The sequence below is a fragment of the Tympanuchus pallidicinctus genome, unplaced genomic scaffold (genome assembly GCF_026119805.1).
Source record: "Tympanuchus pallidicinctus isolate F22 unplaced genomic scaffold, pur_lepc_1.0 scaffold15, whole genome shotgun sequence".
NCBI lineage: Eukaryota > Metazoa > Chordata > Aves > Galliformes > Phasianidae > Tympanuchus > Tympanuchus pallidicinctus.
The window spans coordinates 27,007,655-27,031,457 of NW_026294669.1; the positions used below are offsets into that span (position 1 = coordinate 27,007,655).

The 23,803-nt window shown below is 45.6% G+C and overlaps 1 protein-coding gene across 9 annotated transcripts in view; it reads left to right on the top strand.

Moving 5' to 3' along the window:
- The first annotated feature begins 17,918 nt into the window (after positions 1 to 17,918).
- Positions 17,919 to 23,803, top strand: part of ANKRD44 (ankyrin repeat domain 44) — a 112,147-nt gene continuing 106,262 nt past the window's right edge. For 7 of the 9 annotated variants that reach the window (XM_052675048.1, XM_052675052.1, XM_052675050.1 and 4 more), the window contains exon 1: positions 17,920 to 18,069. In XM_052675048.1, coding sequence (XP_052531008.1) covers positions 18,043 to 18,069 — 27 coding nt within the window. In that variant the 5' untranslated portion in view covers positions 17,920 to 18,042. Of the gene's footprint in view, positions 18,070 to 23,803 lie in introns of all 9 variants that reach the window. The other 2 variants (XM_052675049.1, XM_052675056.1) reach the window with 2 other exon arrangements.

A 23,803-nucleotide genomic window follows, 5' to 3' on the forward strand; every position in this document is an offset into this window, starting at 1 on the left:
TGTGCATGCTATATGAAGTTCAAATTTATTAGATGAAAACAGTAAGAACTTCTTGAAGACTTTGTATTGAAATTGTTCTCTGAATTGTTCATTCCAGTTTTTCTAGTGCTTTCTCACTAAATTTCATTTGTTTTGTAGATGACCTGCCACCTTTGCTTCTTCAGTAGTTCTGCAGGGTAGGACAGGGTAAGTGTCAGTGCAGAGGGTGAAGGGTGGAAGTAAAGCACCTTTTTTTTTCTTTTACAAGATAAGTGAAAATAAAGCTCTGAGACAGGCAGGAATGGATGAGGACTTGCAACTTTTAGTTGTATCTCAGAAATATTTTTGTTTTTTTGAAGTCAAATAATGAAAGGGTTTTTTTTATTTTTTTTGTAGGGTGAAGTAGATTAACTTCAGCCTTTTGTCTTCCAAGCTCCTCACTATCACTCAAAAGTCATTTTTAACATGTTTTTGCAGAAGATGCAAACTTTTTCTTTCCCAAGAAAGAAGAAAAGGGGAAGGAAATGTGCTGAAACAGCTGTACGCAAAATTTGTTCGTATTTGGTGTCTTTGTTATCCGTAGCATCAAGTATGAAATCTAGTTTGAAATAGCAGTTCTGAAATGCAATTCCTGTGTCAGAGCTCCTAAATAAAAAGACCATCTCTGGGTCATACACAATTTTGATAAGACTTTATAGGAGTAGCTTTACAGAGTTTTACTTGTATTCTTTAGCAACCATAGCATGTTTTGTTTGGCACAGACAGATTCAGGGGACAGTGTCTAATAGTACTGACTGCCATTGTTTTGTCCACTGGCAAAAGGGTTTGGGGAAGACAGTAAATCAACTGGAGATAATGATCATTAGAAACAAGAGCTTAGCTTTTTGCTTGTAAAACAAAGTGCTGGCAGAATGCATAATGATGTTTTTATTCCAATGCTGCTACATTTTAATACCTTTAAAACATTCATGTATATGGGTTTCAGCTTGCAGTAAAAAAGGTATGTCGCTCTGAAAGTTATACCTCCTATTTATTCCCATGGAAATTGCAGGAGATACAATGACCACAATAGTACTGTTTGATAGAGTACATTCACAGCTATAAAACATTGTTTTTGAACATAGTCACCACCATTAGCTTTGCGTTTTCATCAGCAATGAACAAGAGCTCACATGTTGTGCTTGTAAAATGTGCTCTGATGCAGATGAGCACTGTCCCTGCTGCTGAAACGCATTGCCTGCTGCCTCACTGTGCTTACATCCACTCTTTGGTCTCTGTGGTGTTCAGCAAGTATTGCTGAATGTCAGTGGGTGCTGCTTGTGTCACAGGGAGGAATCCTGTGACACGCATTTTCTTCAGACACCATTTTGTCGGAGTGCCCCTCTGTCATACAGCAACAGAATGTAATGGGATGTTGGTGGGAAGGCTCAACTTCTGCTGTCATACCACCAACGTCTGCCTCTGACGAGAGCCCATGTAATAAATGGGAGGCAGCCCTCATACATTTTCATTTGTACTTGTGCTATTCTCTAATACCTAGGTCTGTACAAGTGCAGATGATGTCTTACTATTAAGCTGTTAAAATGTAATGTGAATACAATTGTGGCCCACAGGTTGTAAGGATCTGAACTTGGATATTCTGGAAGAAGTGAGGCGGTCGAGATGAGCACAGTTAAACCAGGAGCATCCTGGTGAGGGTATGTTAGCATTCTTTTTTAGAAGCTGCTTTTCAGGTGCTGAGAAAACTGTTATGCATCTTCTGTGGATTTCTTTTATAGTTTAATTATCTGAGTCTTGAGAGCCCAAGAGTATTTGGTGAAATGAAGAATTCTTACCACAATACTGACATGGGGATGTTGACCTGCTGGCCTTTCTGTATAGCAGTGAGTTGAAGACCCTGAGCCTGGGATACCTCTAGCTAGGTTTACTTAAATTTAGTTACTTGTATTTACGTGGCATCCATCCATCAGGGGACAGAGGTCCTCCTTTTCCAGTACAAATGAAAATCAACCACAATAACAAATGGGGAGGTCACTTCAAGGCTGTGATTGGTGATATGCTGCAGATTCTGGACAACAATGAGCAAAGTGTTCAAAGAATGGAAAGATCAGGTTGCTGCCATCTAAAATCCATTAATGAATAACTAATTATACAATTAATATAGCAAAATGTATTAGGCTAAGTGAACAAAAGATGACCTTATGCTGTTGTGCAGAAATGGGAGACTTGCCATGTCGTGGCAACTGAAAAGTTTACATTGCTGCAGAATTACTGTGACGCTTTTTAAGTACATGGCAAGTTTGAAACTTGGATGTCCAGAGAGCCTCATCTGCCTTATTTAGATTTCTTTGTGAAGGGAATGAAGTGTTCCTTCCCAGCTTCCCCCCTTGCTCCCCCCCTACTCTCTGCTTTTACATACTGTTCCTGACTTTATCAGTGAAACTCTATGGAGAAAATCCTCACCGCTAACAGCAGATTCTCCTGATTGGGTTCATCCAGCGTGCCAAATGGATGGGGGGACCTGTCAGGAAAAAAGGATGTATCCTTTTTTTTTATTTCTTCTGTAAGTACAGCTGCAATGATACATTTGTGAAGGGCCTGAATTAAAAGAGCAGAATGCGTGCTGTGCTGTCGTGAGCAATGCTGCCTTGGACTCTTCCTAGCTTAGAGGAATTAATTTCACAATCGTGTGCCGTTCTTGGTTGTAACATAGTTGTCACTGTTTACTTTCTGAATGTGAAAAAGATGCAGCACTTGTATGTGCCCATGTTTCTTTACAGTTTAAACTTCTGCACTGAAACATGTCCTGTTACAGCCTGAGCTGATGTGGCCAAAATCAGCCAAGGCTGGTGGTTATCCTTCAGGCACAGTGGCCTTAAAGACTGGCAGAGGTAGGTGTTTTTTTTTTTGGATGTGTTTTGTCTGAGCTACTTTCTGAGTGGAGCAAAATATAACAATACAGTTTCCTGAATTTTATGTTGACTCACAGTTAGATCTCTTCTATACTTCTGTCTGTTCTGGTATAATTTCATGCACATATACCTACGCTCCACCTACTGTTCTAATTCACATGTACTTGCTTTGCATACGCCTCACTTTTCCATGGCACCTGTCCTGCACCTCCTCCTGGGTCTGTGTCAGAGCTCCTTTCCCCTTGCATTTCATGGGGGAGCAGCTGCAGTGGCAGTAAGGAATGATTCTCTTGGCCTCTGTTTGCACTTGCAACTGCAGCAGTTCTGGCTGTATGAATAATTGGTCATTGCTGGACAATTCTCCTTTTGCTCCTGTATTCAGGCCAGAGCATGCCAAGTACAGGGAAGTATCAAAGGGGGTGTAGCTGCCAAACTCTAAACTGTCTTGGAAAATACTGGGAAGTAGTGTACCTGTATTTCTATACTAGAAAGGTCGGTGCTGATGTTCCTTGCCCAGCCTGAGGGATGTGATCTGGTCTTCTGCCAAGCAAAGTGGAGACGGATGTCTTGTTATGCTCAATTTTTTCATCTCACACTGGAGTCACTGTGGGAGTCGGAGTTGGCTTTTCCAGGTAGAACAAGGTGTCCTGGTACTCCTGGAAAGATGAGGAAGCGGAAATGCTGGAGGTGCTTTGTGTGCACCCTCTCACCTGGATGCCTGCTGAAGCCAAGCTCAGCATTTTAGGTCAGTAGCAAAGGTTTGCAAGTAACCATGAAACACACTGGCAATTTTGTTGCAAACATAAATTCTAGGTTACTTTTTCTGCAAGTAAGTCCTAGCTTCGGAAGAGGCATTTTTTCCACAAACGCAGGAGTTTGATGCCTGGTGCTGTGGTGCTTTTTTTTCTTTCTTTTCTTCTTTTTTTTTCTTTCTTTTTTTCTTTTTTTTTTTTTGACAGAATTTCAAAGAAATCATCAGCAAAGCATGTTGTTGTTTGGTATTTGTTTTTTAGGTAAAATTACATATGAAAATCTTGAATTGGATTTCCCCTATCTTGTTCTTACCAATGAAAGCAATTCTACTCACTGCAGAATGGATCATTATGAAGTAACTTGTACATGTTGAAGGTTAGAGCTGGGTGTGTTTGTATAAATAGAGCAGTCTACATAAAAGCTAGGAAAAAATTGTTTGTGTGTTGTTAGCACTGCTTTACTGACAAACAAAAGCAAACTCTTCTCTTAATTAGGTTTAAATCCATGTAGTACAAGGCTCTTTTTTTTTCCCCTTGGTTACTTCTCATAAGTTTGTTTCTCACAGGCCACTTTTTTAAACTTTTTGGTGTAATAACTGTTGTGAAATCAGATTTCAGACCATGTTGCAACACACTATTTTCTTACCCATTTCTCTCAAGGCAAGAAACATTTTCTCTCTATGGAAGCTGCTGTAATGAATACCCTCTACTAATAGATTAGAGTGGGATGGGGAACAGCTTTTGAGTTTAAGGTTCTTCACTAAATGTGGGAAGTGTTGACGTGTGAGCGAAGCAGTTGCTGGCTATTTAATGTGCATCTGTGAACCAACTGTAGAATCTCATGCTTTGCCTTTGGATTAAAAAGGAAAGAGGTTAGTGAGGCACAGGCTCTTGATCTGAAGTATAAATCTGTGCATCAGTGACAGTGTGTGGTGGAGAGTTGTCTCACCAGGAGTTGCTGAAAGAGGTTCCTGCTGCTGACTTTCCCTCTGACCCATAGAATTTAAGCTCAGCCTTGCTCACACTTGCCTTCCTGTAGCACCCCCAGGAGCCAGCAGGAGCTGATCCGAGCTCAGACCTCCCAGAAGCTCAGTGAAGAGATGTGGCATGGCCCTGAATGGAGAGTGCCTCTTTGTTCCCCATATACACTCAGTCACTTGTAGCTCAGGCCCCAGACTGAGTGTTCTGTGAGTTATGGATAAGTTGGTTTCATCTGTGGGGAACTCAGCAACAAATGTGTTAAGAATAACAGAGTAAATGAATGGCACTTAATTTACTTATCCTAAGGCTGAAGCTGATGGATCTCCCTGGTCAGCTATGTGACTTTTCTTGATAGTGATCATCAGAGTTTCAGGTTTTCTGAAGGCTTGCTTTCTTGATAGGGGGAAATCTTTTTTTTTTTTTTTAAAAAAAAAACTCTTTTATGGAGTGTGCTTAAGCTTGTTTCATTCACTCTGAATCTCCTGTTCCTCACAGGTAGGAGATGGTTTGGAAGCCATAATATTTAAACATTTCCTTCCCACCAGTGGATGTGTGTTCCTTTGCTGTAGTAGCAGTTGTGCATGGAGCTGGCTGATCAGCTTCAATTCGGTGAGCTCTGCAAGTTCCTCTCCCCCTCCATTTCCTGTGACTACTCACATTTCTTACTGAAGAATGCCATCTTTCATGCTCCTACTGCTCTGCACCAGTCTGTGTCTTAGAGCTGAATGTGGTCCTGGCCTTTGAGCAGGCTGGCTGCAGTTTGTTGCTGGGTTTTGATTGAGACCAGATACGATGGCTGTTGCCACCATGAGGTGACAAGGGTCCGAGGTGACTTATTGCCATCCTCTTCTTAGGTAATTTCAAACACTATGACCTTCAATCTGTGCCTGTCATCCAAAGCAGTAGACCAGAACTGTGTGCGAGTACATGAATTCTGCTTTGAAATTCAGACATTTTTTTTGTCTCTGTCGAAGCTTCTGAGGATCTGTGGATCTTGAGCCCAGCTGATAAAAGGAATAGAGCTGGCCATTTATTATTTCAGCTAATAAAAGAGGATATTGTATATTAGCTTTTTCACATTCCAAGGCCATAGCAGCAAAATGAAGGTTAAAGGCGCCTGATATTCACAATTAAAGAATGGAGTCTTTGTCTTTAGCATGGTATGCAGCTGGGGCAGGAGGAATAGGCCAGGAAATGAGAACCAGGTGGCTTGAGTTTGAATTTTTTAAGACCAAAGAAATGACCTTCAAAAAAGGCTGTTTCCTCATTCAGTAAGGAGAAATTAATTATGTACAAATACATGAAGTTATTCTGCACATTTGTTCGCAGATGTTTCTATATATTTATCTTGTTTTTCCACAGAAAAAGGATGGTGATGAACAGGTATGCCTTAAAGCCTGCTGAAACGTAGCCAGCAATTTCTGTAGCACTGGGTTCTTAGTTAATTCTGACAAGAGCGGAAGGTAAGTGATATCCTGTGAGAAAAGACAGAACTTTTTGGCTTGCTTAAGTATATACTAGGCATTCAGCTGCACATCTGTATTACTGTTAAACACTGCAGTAGTAATACTTTTATTACATACCACAAATCTTGTGTCAGTACATGGAGAAGAACACTTACACGTAAGCAAAATGACATACGTAGCTGATTCTTGTCATTTTCTGTTGACTGTTGTATCTATTTCAGGAGACACAGCCACGATAGCCATGATAACTTAGCATAAGGCAACTGTAGCATAAAATGGCAATTGATCATTGAGTGCAATGACCATTTTTTTTTAGGTGTTCTTTTCGCTTAAGCAGATTTTGCTAAGTGTCTCGTCCCCAGTTTAACAAGTTTTATTTTGCTTGTGATGGGCTGTGAGGTCACTGTTACCAACACAGCAGAGCAGTTAAAATTGCCATTAGGGCTCCACAGAGCTCTGTGCTGCAGCTGCTGTCTCCTGTAGGGACGGGCTGTGCTGTAGGTGTTGCCCTTAGCCCGGGTGATGCTTGAGAAGTGTGTCAGGCCGAGGTGTAAGGCTGGCTGCTGGCTGAGGTGCAGGCCCTGGAGTACTGCACTGTTCTGCAGCAGCAGCTCACGTGCAGGGGCTCAGGAAGCACTTTCAGGTGGTCGCTGGGGAGCTGCTCTTGCAGTATTCTCCTTCTGGAAGCTGTGCTTCCCGCTTAGCATTTATATCGAGGCTGGAGATACTTGCTATTCTGCTCTGCTTTTTGCCTGTGCAAACGAATGCACTGTTAAGCACGTTCAGAACTTGTTGGCATTAAGGCAAAGCATGCCTTTTTTCCCCTGTAAGTACTTGATTCAGAGCCCAGTTTATCTTAATTAGGGAGTGCATTTCCAAGAAGTTTTCCTTGTCTGCACATGTGCTGTGCTTTGGGAAGTTGTAGGGAATGTTCTGCTTCCAGCACATGTAGGCCCAGGGCAACAACCAACTATGATTCATACAAGAAACTCAGCCTGATTTGTGCTGAGCTCTTCAACTCTAATCTGGTATCTTACTGAAGATGCCAGTGATGCTGTTTTATTTATTGGCCCACGAAGCTTAATGAACAAAAGATATTTGTGACCACAGTGCTTTCCTGAGACTGGTCACCACCCTATGTCTATTCTGACTTTGTTGTTCTGTGCATGAAATTCTAGTGGAATTTTCCTGCAACAATTACATGAACAAAATTGTATAATTACCAAATGTCACATGCATTGATGTATATAATGTACTCACTATTTGTAGGAAGCTGCAATAAGTAATTGCATAAGCCATCACATGGTTTATTTATAAAGATCCTCCTCTGAGGCACTACTGAAAGTTGGAAAATGGACTTTCCAGTGTTCATACGCCCACCTTCGATTGCCCATGGGCAAGGAAAAGAGAAAAAGCCTATGCTTCTGAGGGCAGCTTCTTGTTTTTCTTAGTACTAGTTACAGTTTCTTTCCAGGCAACTTTGTGCATTGGCGAACAGAGACAGTTCTGTAGTGCGAACTTTGAGAGCGCTAATACTACACCTCTATGTGCTGTTTTTAAGTGTTTGAGATACAAATCTGCTTGTGACAGAAGAATGCTCTGCATCCTTCGCAGTGGGATGTGTAACGCAGTTGTCCACCCTTCAAAAATCTTGTTTTTATGTTTGTCCCTTTCCTGGGATTGAGATTCTGCTCAACAGCAAATCCGTGGCTGAGGATGTGTGGAGTCACAGTTGCATGGGGTATGCAGTGGAAAAACTGACCAACAGACCAGTGGAAAAGCAAACCACCACCACACTTGCCTTCTGCCGTTCATCTCTAGCTGTATGGATGGCATCGATTTGGGGCTATTGATGTTTGCTTTCCAAGTATGGGTTGTAAGGCTTCTCCTCTGTCAGAGACACCTCCAGGAGAAGTCTCTGCGCTGCAGTGAGGGATACCTCTGTGGTACGGATACCAGCAGCTGGGAGATGGGTTGGGAGTGTCTGTGCTGCTCAGTTATTGAAGAACTTCCTCCCACATCTGTTAGAGGTTTTACCTTTTTCTCACTTCCTTTGAATGTGTTGTTACCTGTGTCTGGAGGTTTACAGCTATAGATTGTAGTTTATCTTCCATGGGAATGAACGTGCATCTGGCAGTAATATTGCTGTTACTGTTGTTTGTTGCTTGCAAATCCATCTATATGTAAACATGAGGTGCTTTTATATATTCTCCCTCCTCCCCTCCCTGTTTCAGTGTTCCTGCTAAGTCCCTAGATCCCCCTCCAGTCCTTTGTTAACACCTCAGCTGACGAACAATTGTTCCTAACTTTCTATTCATACTTTTTAATCTGTCCATTTTTTATACTGTTTTACTGGTATGGTTTTCCTCCCATACTCAGTCCTTTTCTTACGCTTACATCCTAACAGAACTGCAGGTACCTTAAGACAGAAGTCCTGGGCTTTGTTAGTAGTACCCAATACTGTGTGCTTACATCCAGTGCTGTCGTGCTTACCCTACAATATGTTTCCTGAGGATGGAGAGTTAAGAACTGGGCTCTTGGTACACCGTTATGTAAAATAAGTGTCTTGTCTGTTGTCCTGTCAGAAGTGGCTTGATTACATGCTTGGAATTGGACAAGTCCAGATGAAGGTAAGCGGGACAGCACCTCATCACTGAAGCACAGTAATGGATGTGGGGATTTCTGGTTCTGCTGAAGGGTTTGAGGAATGAGCTCATTGCTGAACTTTTCAAATAGTTACATGTAGATCACATAAACCAGCCTGAGGGAGGTTAAAGGATACTTAGAGTGAATTAGAGTACAGTGGTTACCTTCATCCAAGAGTTGCTGTCAGAGCAGAACAGGCTCTGGGTAAAGTATTGGTCTTAGAAAGAAGAGAGAAGAAAAAGTATTTGGCATGAACATTATTCATATCATCTGCTGGGTATATGTGTGTGGAGGTTTTTTGTTTTTATTTTGACTTGTTTTTTATTTTATCTGTATTTGCACTGTATGCAGTTACTTTGTAAAGTTCCCTTGCTGTTTTTAACTATCTTGTACCTCTGGAAGTTGACACTTCTCACCCAAGTTTCCATCAGGCCCCGTGTGTGGGAGGACAGCACTTAGCTTGGTTTTAGGGCCTGCAATAAGAAGCACCAAGGTCGGACTCCTGAGCAAACGGGCAGGTGCAGCTCTGTGAGCAGCAATGAGCGGGGAAGTCCTGCAGGAGTGCCAGTCCCAGCACCCAGACTGTGTACAGCAAGAAGTGCTGTGCCTGTGGTGCGTGCAGTCCCCTCCTCTTCCTTCTTCCCATGATAGTGAAGCTGAGCAGTGTTTCATTTGGCCTGCTATTCATGTGGTCTAAAAGATTCCAGTTTAGTAACTGCTGAAAATAGAAGTATTTACTTGCATCCAGGGACTTCAAGGCACATTGGTAGCAGGGATTCCTCCCTTCAGTCTGCTCAGGAGAAGGCAGCTGGGAGCCCAGCTGGTGCTGTACGGTGCTTCAGCCATCCTTTGGAGGCAGGTCCCCTTCCCTTCCAGGGCTTGGTTGTGTTTCACTGCTGAGATAAGAAGGTTTCTTGGTGTTCCTTACCTCACACCAGCTAAGCTGTGTTGCTGGAGTGAATGTGGGTCATCTGTCCTGATCTAAGAGAGCACAGCCTGCTGTCAGCTATCCTAAGCCATTAGCAAATCAGCAGTGTGACATGGAGGACTCAGCAAGGAGTCTTACACTGAACTGCAGGCTCTTGCGATTAAAACCAGGCTGTCCTATTTGGCACAGTGGCTCAAGAAGGTACTGTGTTGTGGGGAGCATTCCAGTCATAACAGCATGGCTTTTCCTGCCTCTAACCTTCCCATGCTCCCACCTCCGTGCGCACTGGTGTGAATCCATAACAAACCATTGGAAAATTACAGCTTTCTTTCAACACAGAAAGTCACAGCGTCACTGAAACACGGTGCTGAAACTTGTTTTCTGCACGAGCAGAACTACAAAACCTGCCAGGAAGTGCTGTGTGGTAGGGTGTGATTTGTGATACGTTGTTTATGGTAAATGTCAGTTACTTGTGCTGTGGTTGGACAGCAGGATTGAGATGTAAATGCATTATTGTCATCAGTGCAGCATGCAAGAAAAAAGTTTCCAATGCAAAGTAAATGAACCAATAAATATTAATATTGTCATACATTCACAGTTTTGCTCTGGGAGATCACTAAGTTCTCACCTTGCCTTTTCCCAGAGATCAAGATTTAACACTGCTGGGTTGCTCACTGCTGCTTCATGGCACTGTTTTGGTACAGCACAGTGGCTTTTTTCATTCTCACTGTGCCCTAGGATTTAGGGAATTAGAAGGGAGCAAGGCAGCTGCACCATCAGCTTAGGAGCCCAAGTATCCCTGACCTGCTTTATTCTTGTGCTGTATCTGTGGTTATGTCTGGAGATGTTAACAGTGACATTTTCTGAAGCGCAGCCATTGGCCCAATCTTCTGATCTTGCAAGAGGACTGGGGAGGCATCTGTACTCACACAGAATCTTACGTATGCCTTGAGGCACCACGCGAGTGCATGGCCTGTTTGCATGGGCTGAAACCATGGATTTTTATTTTGGAACGAGGAACAGTGTGCTGCGCTTTATTCCATCCCTCTTTGGTCAAAATGTTGTGCAAAGTGGATGTTGCAATAGCATACAATTCCAAAAGAACTGTATGTTTTGTTCTGCATGTGTAAAGGATACTTCAGAAACTTAGATGCTGTGATGAGGGACTTGATTTAGTGAGAATTATTGGTGATCGGTGGATGGTTGGACTGGGTGGTCCTGTAGGTCTTTTCCAACCTTGGTGATTGTATGATTCTATTATTCCGTGAAAAAGAAATCACACAAAGGGAGTCTGTGCTGTATGCTGGTGTTAGCTCTAAAAGGATACTGACAGTGAAAGACAAATCCATTTAAAAGGGAATTGTCTGCATCAGACTTAATCCCGGGGTCCTGACTTTCCTTCCAGATACCTTGTTCCAACTCACGTAAATAGAAGGCAGGCTCCTCATTTCTAAGAAAGGAAAGTTGGGTTGGGTTGAGTTGGAAACCCTTCGTATTTTAGTCTCTTGGAACTCTGTCATTTGCTTATTGGAGACTCTCAGCAGTTCTTAGCCACAAAGGCTGGGTTTTAGTAAAGAGCATGTGAGATGAAGCTATGCTGATGCTGTGTTTGTAAGACCAGGGTCGTGGGCTGTCCAAAAATGTAGTACAAACAAAGCCAGTCACCCACAGGAGCTTCCAGTCTGTGGCATTTTTCTGCTTGGGCTTTGCCAGTATCAGTGTGTGTGTGTGGACTTCCTGGGATGCGTTGTGCAGGCAGTGTAGCATCATTGCTGCTAAAGAGGTTACTGCCTTTCCCAATCTCTCTGTGGTTTTAAGAGGCACTCCTGAGCTAAAGAAATTCTTTTTTTTTCTCTTCCATGAACACAATAATCTCCTGTCAAAGCAATCAATTGTTTATTCTGATGAATTATTGAAAACAGAACCAACCTCTTGAAGAAATTGAACGTGCATCAAAATCTTATAAAAGTCTCCTTCCTTCTTTGGAAATGAAAAGAGGTTGGGGTAGAAAATGCTTTGTTTTCTTTTTCTTTGGAAACATCCTTATTTGGCATCTGTAAAGCATTTACATTCCCTAGTTCTGGATCAAAGTCCTTTCATGGCTCATGTTACTTATTTCCTTCTTTAACTGAAGCACAGAGAGAAAAATGGATTTTTCCTCCCTCAGGCTTACAGTATAAGTAAAAAATCAAATCCTGGTTTTTAGCAAGGAAGTAGAAAGAATGAAGAATAAAACATCTCAATGTAGTTTGCAGAACCATCTACACATGTGCTTCCAGAACGAGTGCTGTCAGTAAGCACGAGTTTCTGTAGTAGTAATGAAGCAAGCAAAGTAAAATTGAGTAAAAAGATGACTGTGCTGCTGGATTTCTGTTGTTCCTCCTGTTCCAAAGGTCTGTGCTCTCCAAGGAGGAATTTCATCCTCTGCAGCATGTGTTGTGGCTGGTGCAGTTGTCCAAGTGTTCAGATGCAGAATGCAGCTGGATTGGGCTACTAGAAGCAAAGTGCTGTTTTCTCTTGTAGTATGAGTGGCAGGATGGAATGTGGGTTTGGCAGGATTATTTTTTTGATAGAAGAACAAGAAAGTCCTGGGTCAGCCTTGATGCCATCTCATTCTAAACTTGCAGGAGAGCGTGGATAATTTTGTTTCTGAATGCATAACAAACTCTTTACATATCTGCCCCTCCTGTTGATTCTGAGCCCTGAAGAGCTTGTTTTCCTGCTTGCTTTCAGTGCTCTGCTGGCTATGCTTCTGGATTTTTGCCTTTTGCACGTAGAGCCCAATCAGCCCTTTCCAGTCTGCAGATAAAAGTTTCTAGGCTGTGGCCTTGTGTACTGGCTGTTTGCTGTTTCCTAGCATTGCTACAGCAAAGGGCATCTAATAGCTGTTTCTGATTTACCTTGTAGGAAAATCTTGAGCATCAGTCATTTCTAGCAAGCCTGTGACTAAGTAGCCTAGGTTAAGGTAAGCTTGCACCATAACACCCCTTTTTCCCCCAAGTTTTGTTGGGAAAATGGATTGTAAATACTCTTCCATATTTCACTGTGTTCAGATATTTTAATTGGTTTACTTCATAGATATTCGTCCTGCAGGGTCTTAGTTGGTGTTGCCTTTCTGTAAGAGGATAGACAGTGCTGCATGGCATGTTCTATATGTAACCATAAAGCAATGTAGACTACGGTCTGGCAGGCTGATTTGGTTCCAGTAGCTTTCATCCTGCAGATCTGAATTTAATCCAGACTTCCTTCCTCCAGAAATAACGTTGGAGACACCCACTGTCACATCATTCTCCCTCCAGAGTTCTTGGCCACGTAACTCCTCTGATGGAAGGGAAAAGCCTCCCTTTGGATTATAAGCTAAACTCCAAGGGAAAACCACTGCAGCGCTCTTCTCTCCTTGGTGGCTACTCCATGTTAGTCACTGTGTGCTCCCACACCCCTTCTAATTAAATGCAACTCCAAGGATAGGATTTCTTGCTTCGTATGACCTAAAAATGTAATCTGGTGCTTGTTTGTGGGTGCTGTGAAGAATCTTGCTGAGTTTTTGGAGAAGGGTTTTGCCAGCAGAACAATCCCAAGTTTTGCTTGGCTCCTAAAACTGGTGTTGGCTCTGGCAGAGATTCAGGTGTAGTCCCTTCTTCCCTTCCGTACATCAAGGATGGTTTGATGTGCATTCCTAGCTATTCTAGCTCTTGCAATACTCCCTTTCTTTCCAAAATTAATTGTTTCAGCTGGTAGATTTCATCACTATTGGAACCTGTGCATTGATGGTGGTCTGGTGTCTGTACTTAGTACTGGACAGCAGTGATATTATCACTGCTTCAGTTATCAGAAACAGAGGCAAAAGGATCAAAGGCTTGACATGTTCAGTAAAATAATGTTCTGATGTAACTGAGATTAAATCTTAGTATCTTTGCAAGACTCTGTGTTAATGCAATGTTTCAGTAAATTTGAAGTAAAGAAGACTTCAAAGCTAGAGGTTACAAACAACTAATTGCTTCAGGTTATTTAGATGAAAAGAGAACATAAAGAGATACCAGCAGTGTCCATTTAGCTATCAGTGATCTCTTCCCAATCAGTAAGACCCATTAGGTAAACACTGTTTGTACAACTACCTGCTGTTGCACTGAAAGGGTTTGCACAGGGTGCATCAATGTGACAGGAATCTTACCCCAGGGAGACCATTTGTGCTGAGTTCTCGGAAGGTCAGATGTACTTCAAAGTGTAAGTCAGAGAGAAATCAAGATTTAGATTAAAAAAGGAGTACTTCAGAGCTGATGAATCACATAAGACCATGAGCATTAGACGATACCGCTTTTAGAGTCCAACAATTACTGTCTTCAGTTGGAAGGGGTAAAAAATAGAACATTTTAAACTCGTACGTAATTATCTTATGCACTAAGAACTCCTGAAAATATTTATATGGCTTTTTATTATTATTATTCAGCTCCTGTTTCCTAGAAGATTGTCATGGGAGATTAAAGGTCTCACATGCAGCCATAGATGGAATAGGGCTGAGAAAACTTAAATACTGAACTTTCCTCTCACTGACTTGGTTTTGTTCACCCTTTCCATCATCCTCCTTTTTTCTTTTTTTCTCCCTTTTCCAATGAAAAACTTCAAGCAGAACCAAGGAACTTGACATTTCACAAAGCATAAGGACAGGAGATAAAGTTTAAACCTCTAGCCAAGCAGGCTAATAATGCAAATCTTTCTTGCCAGTGAAATACAAGCTACTACAATGCAGTAAAGCCTTTTTCTCACCCTTGTCCTGTCCTCTCTGTGTGCTGTAAAACCTTGTCCAAAGCCCTTGAAAATCAGCATCAGTCTTTCTGCTGACTCAACTGGTTTCTGGATGGAGCACTGGGCTATGCCACGGATTGCTGAAAATTTTCTTGCAGATTATTTTCAGGGATGGTAAAGAGAGGTATGTATTTGCATGTGCCACTGATGTATTATGACAGCCTAATGCTTTCCACAGTTGGTGAAGCACATTTTTGGGGAGATGCAGAGACTAATGTAACCAGAAGGGAATTAGTCAGCTGTCTAGCTGTCACCTGCCTTCATACTTCACTTGTTTTTTATGCAGACATCTACAAGAAAGGTACTAGCAAAGGCAAACGGTACAAACACCATAACGTTTGGGGGAGTGTTTATTCCTTTTTTGGTTAATGCAGCAGAAGGCTGCAATAGTTATGAGTTCAGCTTTAGATTTATTGTTTCCAGATTTGTTGTAGTGATACTTATGCGTTTCTCTAATCTGACTCCACGAGAGAGGGGAAGAAAGTTCAGTAGGATGTGTGTGCTGCTGCTAGCAGATAGGCAACAGGGAATAAGCAGACACGTGCTAGATATGCTAGAACCTCAGAAATGGTTGGCAATAACAAATGACAGCCATCAGTCCTATGCTTCATCTGTGCCTCACAGGGGCACTGCTAAGGGAGATGTTGAGTGTATTTCCTTGTCCTTCTTCACGAGGCAAATGCCATTTAAATGCAGCAGCAAGTCTGACTTGGGAGAGCAAAATGGAGTAGAGCTTCTGCTGCTCAGCTGTATGGCAGGGCAGGAGCAAGGGGGGTGGCGGTGCAGATTTTGGCTGCCTTTGAGCAACCACATCCTGTCAGGCTGTGGAAACATCAGACTAATGTAGAGATCTGTCTGAGATGTAGACGTGCATGTGGGAATCTGGGAGATAATTTGCAGACGCATTTATATTCCTACAGGAGGAATTCCTGGTGCAGGGAAGGCTGCTGCCCTCCCTCTTGGTCGGTCTGTTCACCCAGTTCCCACCCACATCCCCATTCTTCGTAGCACTTAAGTACAGTGCAGACAGATTTATTTCTACAAGGGTGTTTTCCTTTCTTCTAGTGCTGTGCAGGAACAATGTGTGTGGCACAACAGAGAACTGATATCCAGTCTCCTACTTAACTCATTGTCCAGATCAAGACATGCAGTATAACATTATGTGAAAGCGTTGCATAACAAAGATAATAAAGGGCAGATTGGTCATGATGATGGTTAAATTCTGTTGACGTTGCATGTTGAACTCTAAGTGTTCACAGGAGCTTTACTGAGCCCAGTGGGTATGGGAAAGCTGGGTGCTTTCCGACACAAAGCCTGACGAGGAAGTTGTGCTGTGCATGAGTGGCTGCTAGTAGCAAATGGTATTCATCCAGTGTCAGATGGAAGTGAAGGAACTTTCTTTTTACTGTTTTATGTATGTATGTATGTATGTATGTATATATAAGGGAGGTAGAGGCAAGGCCTACGGTAGTAGACCAGGCTACAAGGCCTGACTGTTGTGGCCAAAAAAATTAAGAAATCTCAGTACAGGGAGCTGAGAAATATTTTGGGAAATTTTGTTCTTACTTGCTGTTGGCCAGAAATTGCCTAAACACAAACTTACAGGCTTCATATTCCTATTTTTGTGGGTGTTTGTGTTTCACAGAACCCTCCTAGGACTGAGCACAAGAGGAAGTGCACCAGCCAGCCCGAGTAGGTTTTTCAGTTTCCTCATCACACCCGGTGTGGCTTTCTCCTTTCCAAGTACAGTTTTAATACAAGACTACGGTATCTGGCAAGATGAAGCATGTTCTCACTAAGGCTGCTGCACACCTGTTTTGATGATACTTGCTAATATCTTAGTATGGAAAGTTGACATAATGCTACCAGTTTGAGAGCTGCAGATGTGATCATTACTTGGAAAATTAGCTCTGCGTATGGATGTTTTTGTGCCTTTTGTTTCCCAGAAAAGACTGCTGACTGTGCTGTGTGGAAATGTGCCATGAAGGGGGAATGGCTTTAAACTAAGACGGGGGGAGGTTTAGCTTGGATATTAGGAGGAAGTTTTTCACAGAGAAGGTGGTGACACTTTGTAACCAAGGAGGTTGCAGGTGCCTCATCCCTGGAGGTATTCAAGGCTAGGATGGATGTGGATCTGGACAGCCTGGTCTAGTGATTGGCAACCCTGTACACAGCAGGGAGGTTGAAACTAGATGATCATTATGGTCCTTTTCAGCCCAGGCCATTCTATGATTGTATGAAAGTCCTGTTACATGAGCCAGGACTGAGAAGCAGTTGAGTAGAAAAGCTCAACTATTGAGCCAGCTCAAAACAGCGTGGTAGTTTAGAGCCTCTGATGTAGCTGCCTGTGATATTCTGTGAACAGGAGGGGAGGATGTTGTACTTTGAGAGAAATTTTGGACTCCTTTAGTGTGATGGTAATAAGTATGGCAGTGATGGCTGATCTTAGCACTTCATGCAAATGCCACTTTAAATGGATGGTGTACATATAAAGATAAGGACTTCTCTGCAGTGAGTGCTGTCCCCCTAATACACAGTGCGAGCACTTTTCTTGTCATATCCACCAAGTTTAACTGCAGGGACTATTCTGTGTTGAATGTGAAATCCTCAGAAATATGCCTTGCTCAGTGCAAGAAGTCCCCTTCATTTTCTCTCTTCTCTTTTTTTGCTGGTCTCAGCTGGAAGTAACTTCTGTTTGTTTCTAGTCTCTGTGGGGTGAGCGTGGGTTTCTGCAGAGCCTGGACAGGACTGCCAGGCTGAGTTTCTGGGTCGATCAGCAGGATGTGGCTGCGCTGCACCCCTTAGCGACTGCTGTGACACAGAGCAGCATGGTGCTGCCGTGAGGAGTACCGTAGGGGGTGCAGCTACTGAGAGCAAAAGGGCCTGAGTTCAGATGAACCGAGGGGCTCTTGGCTTCCATCTCGCTGCTCTTTTATTTTTTGCTTTCTTTCCACAAGCTGGTGTACAGTGACAAGGGCTCTCTATTAAGACCTGTTGAAAATAGACGGAGTCAAAACGCAATTTCTGTTAATGTAAGCCCCATTTGTAGTGATACCACAGAAGCCCAAAGCAAACGTCTGCCTCCTTGCTGGATTTTCTTCCACGGAAGACACTGCTCTTTCTTTCACTGCTCGGGTCAAAAAGTCACGGCGCAGCTAAGCGTCCGCGCCTTGGGGCGGGGGGACGCGCGGGCACGGCGGGCCGGGCGGCGCACAGGTGCCCGTAGCTCCAGGCCTCGGCGCGGGGCCGCCCTGGAGGCTCAGGGCGGGCTCTGGCGGCGCCGCCCCCGAACGCGGCCGCGCGGGGCAGCCCCGGGTCCGCGCCGCCGAGGCAGCGGGCGGCGGCGCGAACAAAGGCGGCGGCAGGCGGCGGTGCGGCCCGCGCGAGGCGGCTCGTCCGCTCCCGCTTCTTCCTGGGCTGGGCCGTGCAGGGCGAGGCGAGGCGGCCTTCGCGGCCCCGCCCCGCCGGCGCGGAGCTGCAGCTTCAGCAGCAGAAGCGGCGTCGGTCGCGGGGCGCGCGCGCCGCCCGTCGCTGGAGCTGCATGTGCGCGGGAGGAGCGGCGGCGGAGGAGGAGGATGGCCGTGCTCAAGCTCGCCGACCAGGTGGGTGCCGGGCGGGAGGGGAGCGGCGGGCCCCGGCCGCCGGGAAGGGCCGGCAGCGGGTGGGAGAGCGACGGCCTCATCCGGGGCGTCCCCGGCCGCGGGGGGCGGCTCTCGGCCGCTGCCCGCCTGAGGGGTCGGCGGCTCTGGGCGGCCCGCGGCTCTGCCCGCCCGGCGCCGGGCTGCCGACCCGAGCCGTGCCTGTCAGGGCCGTGAGGGAGCTGCAGCTCGGGTCGGGTAAATGGCGGTGGGCGGGCGGCTGTGAGCGGTGCTGAGTTATTTCTCGTCTCTTAAAGCGAAGAGCTTTTAATGCGTGCTGTCGGTGGGTGTTTCGGTTCGTGCGCACCGCTTTATCCGCGTTCTCGGCTGGCTGCTGGTCGCCGTGCCGTGCGTAACGCGGTGCCCGCCGGTAACCGAGCCGAGCCGAGTCCCGCGGCCGCTCTCAGCGGCACTGCCCGGCCCGGGGCTGCTGCGAGAGGAAAAAAGGGCGAAGCGGCTCTTGGAGAGAAAGCAGCGCCTGTGACCCGGCTCTGTCCGCAGCGCATCGCTGCGTTGTGCGAAGCAGTGTCTGTGGGCTCCCGGCGCGGCACCCGCACCTCGGCTGTGCTGTCTGCCTGCGGGCTCCTGGCCCGGCCGTGCAACAGGCAGACGGGTTTTCTTGGTGGTAGCCCATCTCTGGTTACCTGCCAGAAGAACGAACTGCTCTGTTGGAGTGCTTCTTATTGGGTCCCGTGTGGTTTTTTCTCAGTTTCTTCACTAGGTCCTCTTTCACTTCCCTGGAAGCAAAGCAGTAGGAGATGCTCCAGGCTGCTGTGTAGTCCCTCATAGCAGGGCTGGGTGCTCAGTCTGCCTTGCTGCACGCTCGGAGCTCACGTGCCATACTGAATCTGCCTGAGTTGCTGCAGCTGTTGGAGGTGAAGTGGCAGCAGCTGCCCACGTACTTACAGGTGGAGCTGGGCTGAGGAGAGGTGTGCTGGGAGGCTCTGTGTAACAATCTCTGCCTGCACTTGGACTCGCTGGGGTTGTTTCTGCTCTTCCTGCTCTGGAACGCAGGGTGAGCTGTGCAGCGATAGCTTGAGGCAGTTCAGGAAGCGATTTCCTTTGGCTCAGATGTAGGCAACCGCAGCCGCCTGTGTTGGCAGCTCCCTGCCACAGAGTTGCCATATGTAGGGTGCTTCTGTGGCTGTGACCTGGGCTGTGCTGTGTGCAGATGCTATAGGTGAGTCTGTGATGCCTAGAGAAGGCCAGCTGAAACCAGCCATTCCCCCCTGCCTCTGGCTGTGATTCTGCAGTGCATGCTGCTGTGTGACCAGGGTATTGGTTGGGCTGAGAGGTGTGTGTAGGAGGAGACTGTAGATCCTCACATGGGAAGCTTAAGCACATTTCTCCAGGTACCCTGTTTCCTCCCTGCCTTCCTTGCTACATGTTATCCATAGCATCTGGTAGAATGCAGAGCCTTCAGGCAGCTGAGAAACCAAACCCAGGCTTGAGGGCAGACAAAGCAGACTTCCCTTATTGCTTCTCTATTGCTGCTGGTAGGTGCTGAAGTACTACTGTGCTTAAATCTCTAAAGAGATGGTCACTGCTGTCTGTACAGGTGGGAGAGCTCAATTCCAGATTGTTGCATGTTTTACTGTGGGCATGTAGGTTACTTGTTTCCGAGTGGGCACAACTGCTAGCTCATCTGTTGTGCCATGAGAAACCCTTAAACCACCCGAAGCGCATCTCTGCCATTGTTCATTTCTGCGTGAATTTCCTTCAGGTCTGTCTGCCTTCACTAGTCCTTTTGAAAGGCTGAATGTTAAATTGAAAGCAATCTGAACCTATTTGACACAAAGGTTGAAATGCTGTAACGATGATGTGTCCGTGCAGTTGTACAAGTTCTAAATGTTTCTGCTGTCACAGGAAAATACTGCACGAAGTATTCCAAAACTTAAAACTTTTTTGACCTGTTTTTTTTTTCACCACTTTTGCAGTGAGTGTTGATCACATCAAGCATGCAAATTGCTTTAAAGCACTCAAAGTGTCTATTTTTTGCATTCTCAGAGTTACTGCTCTGATGTTCTTCATCATGAGTCTCCTCTCCCTTTACTGTCGTTCTCCCAAGTGCTGTGGCTGCTCCTCCAGCAGCCTGGGTTCTACCTTGCCCCTGGAGCTCCCTGCCCGCTGCTGGCAGCTCAGGCATGGCCTGTCTTCCATTGCTTGCCCTCACACGGGGTGCTCTGTTTCCCGAGAGCCATTTGCGCATTTATTGTTTGCAGGCTTTTCAGGAGAGAGCCAGGATGTCCTGCTGAACGTGCCTTTAATCCTCAGAGTTTCCACTGATGGCTGTGGACAGCAAGTGCACTGACAAGTGCTCCTGTCAGCGCTCTGCTGAAAGGTTAAAACATCACACAGTCCCACTGGCTGGAGCTTGCCAGAGGCTACATGCACCTCGCTGCTGCTGAGCTATACATGTACCTCAGTGTCTTTGGCTCTCGTGTAGGAAACATCACAATAGTAGGTTACCCTTATAAGTGTGGTGGGGGCAATGGAGCCTGGGTAGATGGTTGAGGCATGCAGCGAGGCCACTGTTAGCTGCAGAACCTTGTTCTGTCCCCCCAGTGTTCGCTTGTTGTCCTCAGTGGCTGAAAGCAGTGGAGCCAAAGGGGCTGTTTCTCCGCCTTTCCCAGGTGCTTTCCTGGGTCTGACAGTTCTCGCTGACCATCGGGATCCATTTTATTATGGTCACAGAGAAACAGCACTGAACAGATGTTTAAAATGATTTTAAACAGATGTCAGAAATCGTAAAAATCATCTGGGAAAAGGTAGGGCTTGATCTGAATACACTTAAAAGGGAAATGAGGAAACAGTAACAAATAGTCTCCTAACGGAGCTGATTACATTTCCAAATGATGGTGCTTTTAACTTATTTCAGAGTCACTTGAGTGGCACAGCTGTCTGTTTCATTTCTCTCAGACAAGGAGAGCATCTCAGAAGATGTCCCCGATGTGCCATACAATGTCAGGGTGGTGAACCTGTGCACAGCCCACAGATCAGACTGTGGGGTCCTGTGGTTCCTTCCCTGCTGTCAGCATTGCTGGGTGATGCTGAGCTGTGTGTTCATGTGGGCCAGCACCCTGCCCCATGGAGCTGGGTGCAGGTCAAGTGTGGCTAGGATGTCACACATCTTGTGGCCATGTTTTCCTCTCCACAGAGCTTCCCTTGCCAGTCCCCATCCCTTCCTGCAGGGCTGTTAGGAACAGCAGGATGGTTTTGGTAGCTGGAAAGCTCGGGCTAAGCGGTTCCCCCAGCTGCTGCCTGTGGCCTCAGCCTGGTTCTAGCTGCTGCACTGGGACGTGTAGCAGCCTGCTGCTTTGCCCTGCAGCTGCTGATGGGTGGGAATCAAAGAATCACAAAATGACTTTCAAAAAGGGGAAATTATTTTGCAGTTTAATCCAAGGGTTTGAGGTCACTACTAAAGTTTGCGAGGAGCTGGTCAACAAATTACAGCATTTAGTTGCGGCTGGGTAATTGGGACGTTTTGAGAAGGTGCATGCTTTTTGACGGCGTGTGTTTTGCTTTGAGGGGAAGAAGTCGCTCCTTTCTGCAGCTGTACAGCCAGAAATGGAGGCTGTTTGCGTGGCCTTGCCTCACAGCACTGAAGCTCCGAGCCTAACGTGAGCTGGATGTTTGTGCTTTGTGTTATGAGCCAGCTTGATGTGCGGACATGTGTTCCTGTGCTGGAATGATTTGTTATGGCTTGCTTCTGAATTTTAAAGGAAGTGCTTGGATAATGCCCCCACCCTCCCTGCAGCTGCGTGCTGCTGCATCCCTATGAGGAAGGAAGTACAGCAGTGGTGGGTGCGCAGCTCTGACAGATGCACCTGACTGGAGCTGTGTATTGAGCTGGGCAGGCAGCTTTTTGCATAAATAAATTGGTTTCTCACAAAAAGAAAACGCTTGTGCTCTTGGATGATGTCTATTGCAGGATTGCTGCAAGGTCTGTGTCTTGATTACTTCATTGGCACAAAAATCTGCAGATAACCAGTATGACGGAGAATCTAATGTTTAGGCATTGCCACTTCTCTTCTGGCATATTCTGTGACCTCATCTAATGACTGTTTTTCCCCCCTCGTGTTGCAGCTGTTATAACTTCAAAGACTTGTTGCTTTTTCCAGTGTTTTTTGTCCATGCGAAGACTTTGAGCAGAAATATCACGTGGTGCCTCCTGAGTTGTACACCTGTAGCTGGTGTCTCTGTAATCAAAGTATTTGCTGTGGAGAGAGAGAGTAACAAGAGCAGACCATGTAACTTAAAGACTTTTAATAGCACAAAGGTAAATGTGAGGCATTGCTGCCTTCCTGAGCTGTGGGCTGTGTCCTGGCTTCCCATCCTCAGACCGAGCTCTGTGTTGGCTCTGGGCTGACTCTGGGGAGATTGTGGCAGCACCTGTGGCTCAGTCTGTCTATGGGTGAAGTTTGTTTTTCCCTTACTTGTAACAGACAGGTGGGCAATGTGTGCTCTTCACTGTATTTTCGTTCTTCTCTTCCTAGCTGTGGGCCAGCAGGATTTAGGGGCTGAAGCCTGTGATAGTACCAGCAAAACACTGATTTGCTCATTGTGTTCTTTGCTTGCTTAGCATGCTGTGGGTGAAAAGGAGAGAACAAAGGCCTGAAATACCCTGTATTATCTTTGTACTTCCAGCGGCCTTAATGCGCTTGCCAGTGAGACGCTCGATGTTTATCTCCAATTTAAAATCAAGAGAGGGACTTATTTAGTCATTGACTCCAGGAAAATGTCCAAAAAGCCTCAGCAGCCACGTGGGTACAGTGCCAGAGCCCATAAGCATCCTTTCTACCTCAGTGGTGTACATAGGTGAGCGGCCCTGTGGCTGTCCTCCCCACTGGTGGTGAAGCTGAATGATTTCCATGGCAAAGTTCAGGCTGAGGACACAGCAGAGGCAGTGAGAACCCAGCCCCAAGTGCTACTTTCCATGGGGAATCTCGGGCTGCTCTGCCTCTCTGCATGCTCTGCCAGTGCTGTTTGTGCCGCGTGGGCTGATGCCAGTCTTACGGTGTTGCAAGAGGGGAAACAAATGGTGGCATGCAGTTTCATAGCATGGTGTTAGCAAACAGCCTATTTAGATGTTGGCTCTGTAGTGCGTGAAATAGGCACTGGTGCTGCGTAAGAGAAAATGCTCTCTAAGGAAATGGTTTCTAGGTCACCTGGGAAGTAAAGGTTTATTCTGGCTGTTGGCAGTGGGCGGCTAAGCCTGTGTCATGGGCTTAGCGTTGTGTGCTGGCAGAGCAAGTGGTAAAAATGAGATCAGCCTTTTGTGTGGCAGTGCCACTTGTTTAGATTAAGCAGCCTCACAGTGCGGGGCTGCATTGCCTGCTGTGCACATTAAGGCTGGCTGGGTTCTGAGAAGTGGAGGTAACTTCTCAAACAGGAAAGCTGCTGTCGGTGGACAGGGTGGTGCTCCTGGGCATGTTCACACAAGGTCTGTTTCACATCAGGCTGAAACTGGGTAGTCTTCTTGCTGTGTTTTGTTTGTTGTATGTCAGTATTGTATACGTGTAATCAGCTTCTAGGTAGAAGAGGATACTCCTATCAGAAGTATTCTTGTGAAGACAAGTGGATTTGTGCCTCGCTGCCCAGAGAAGTATTAATTCTGCAATGCAGTGAGGGCAAATAGAGCTAAGTAAATTTGTCCTCCTCCACAGAGAAAATACAATTCACTCCCGCGGCCATGTAG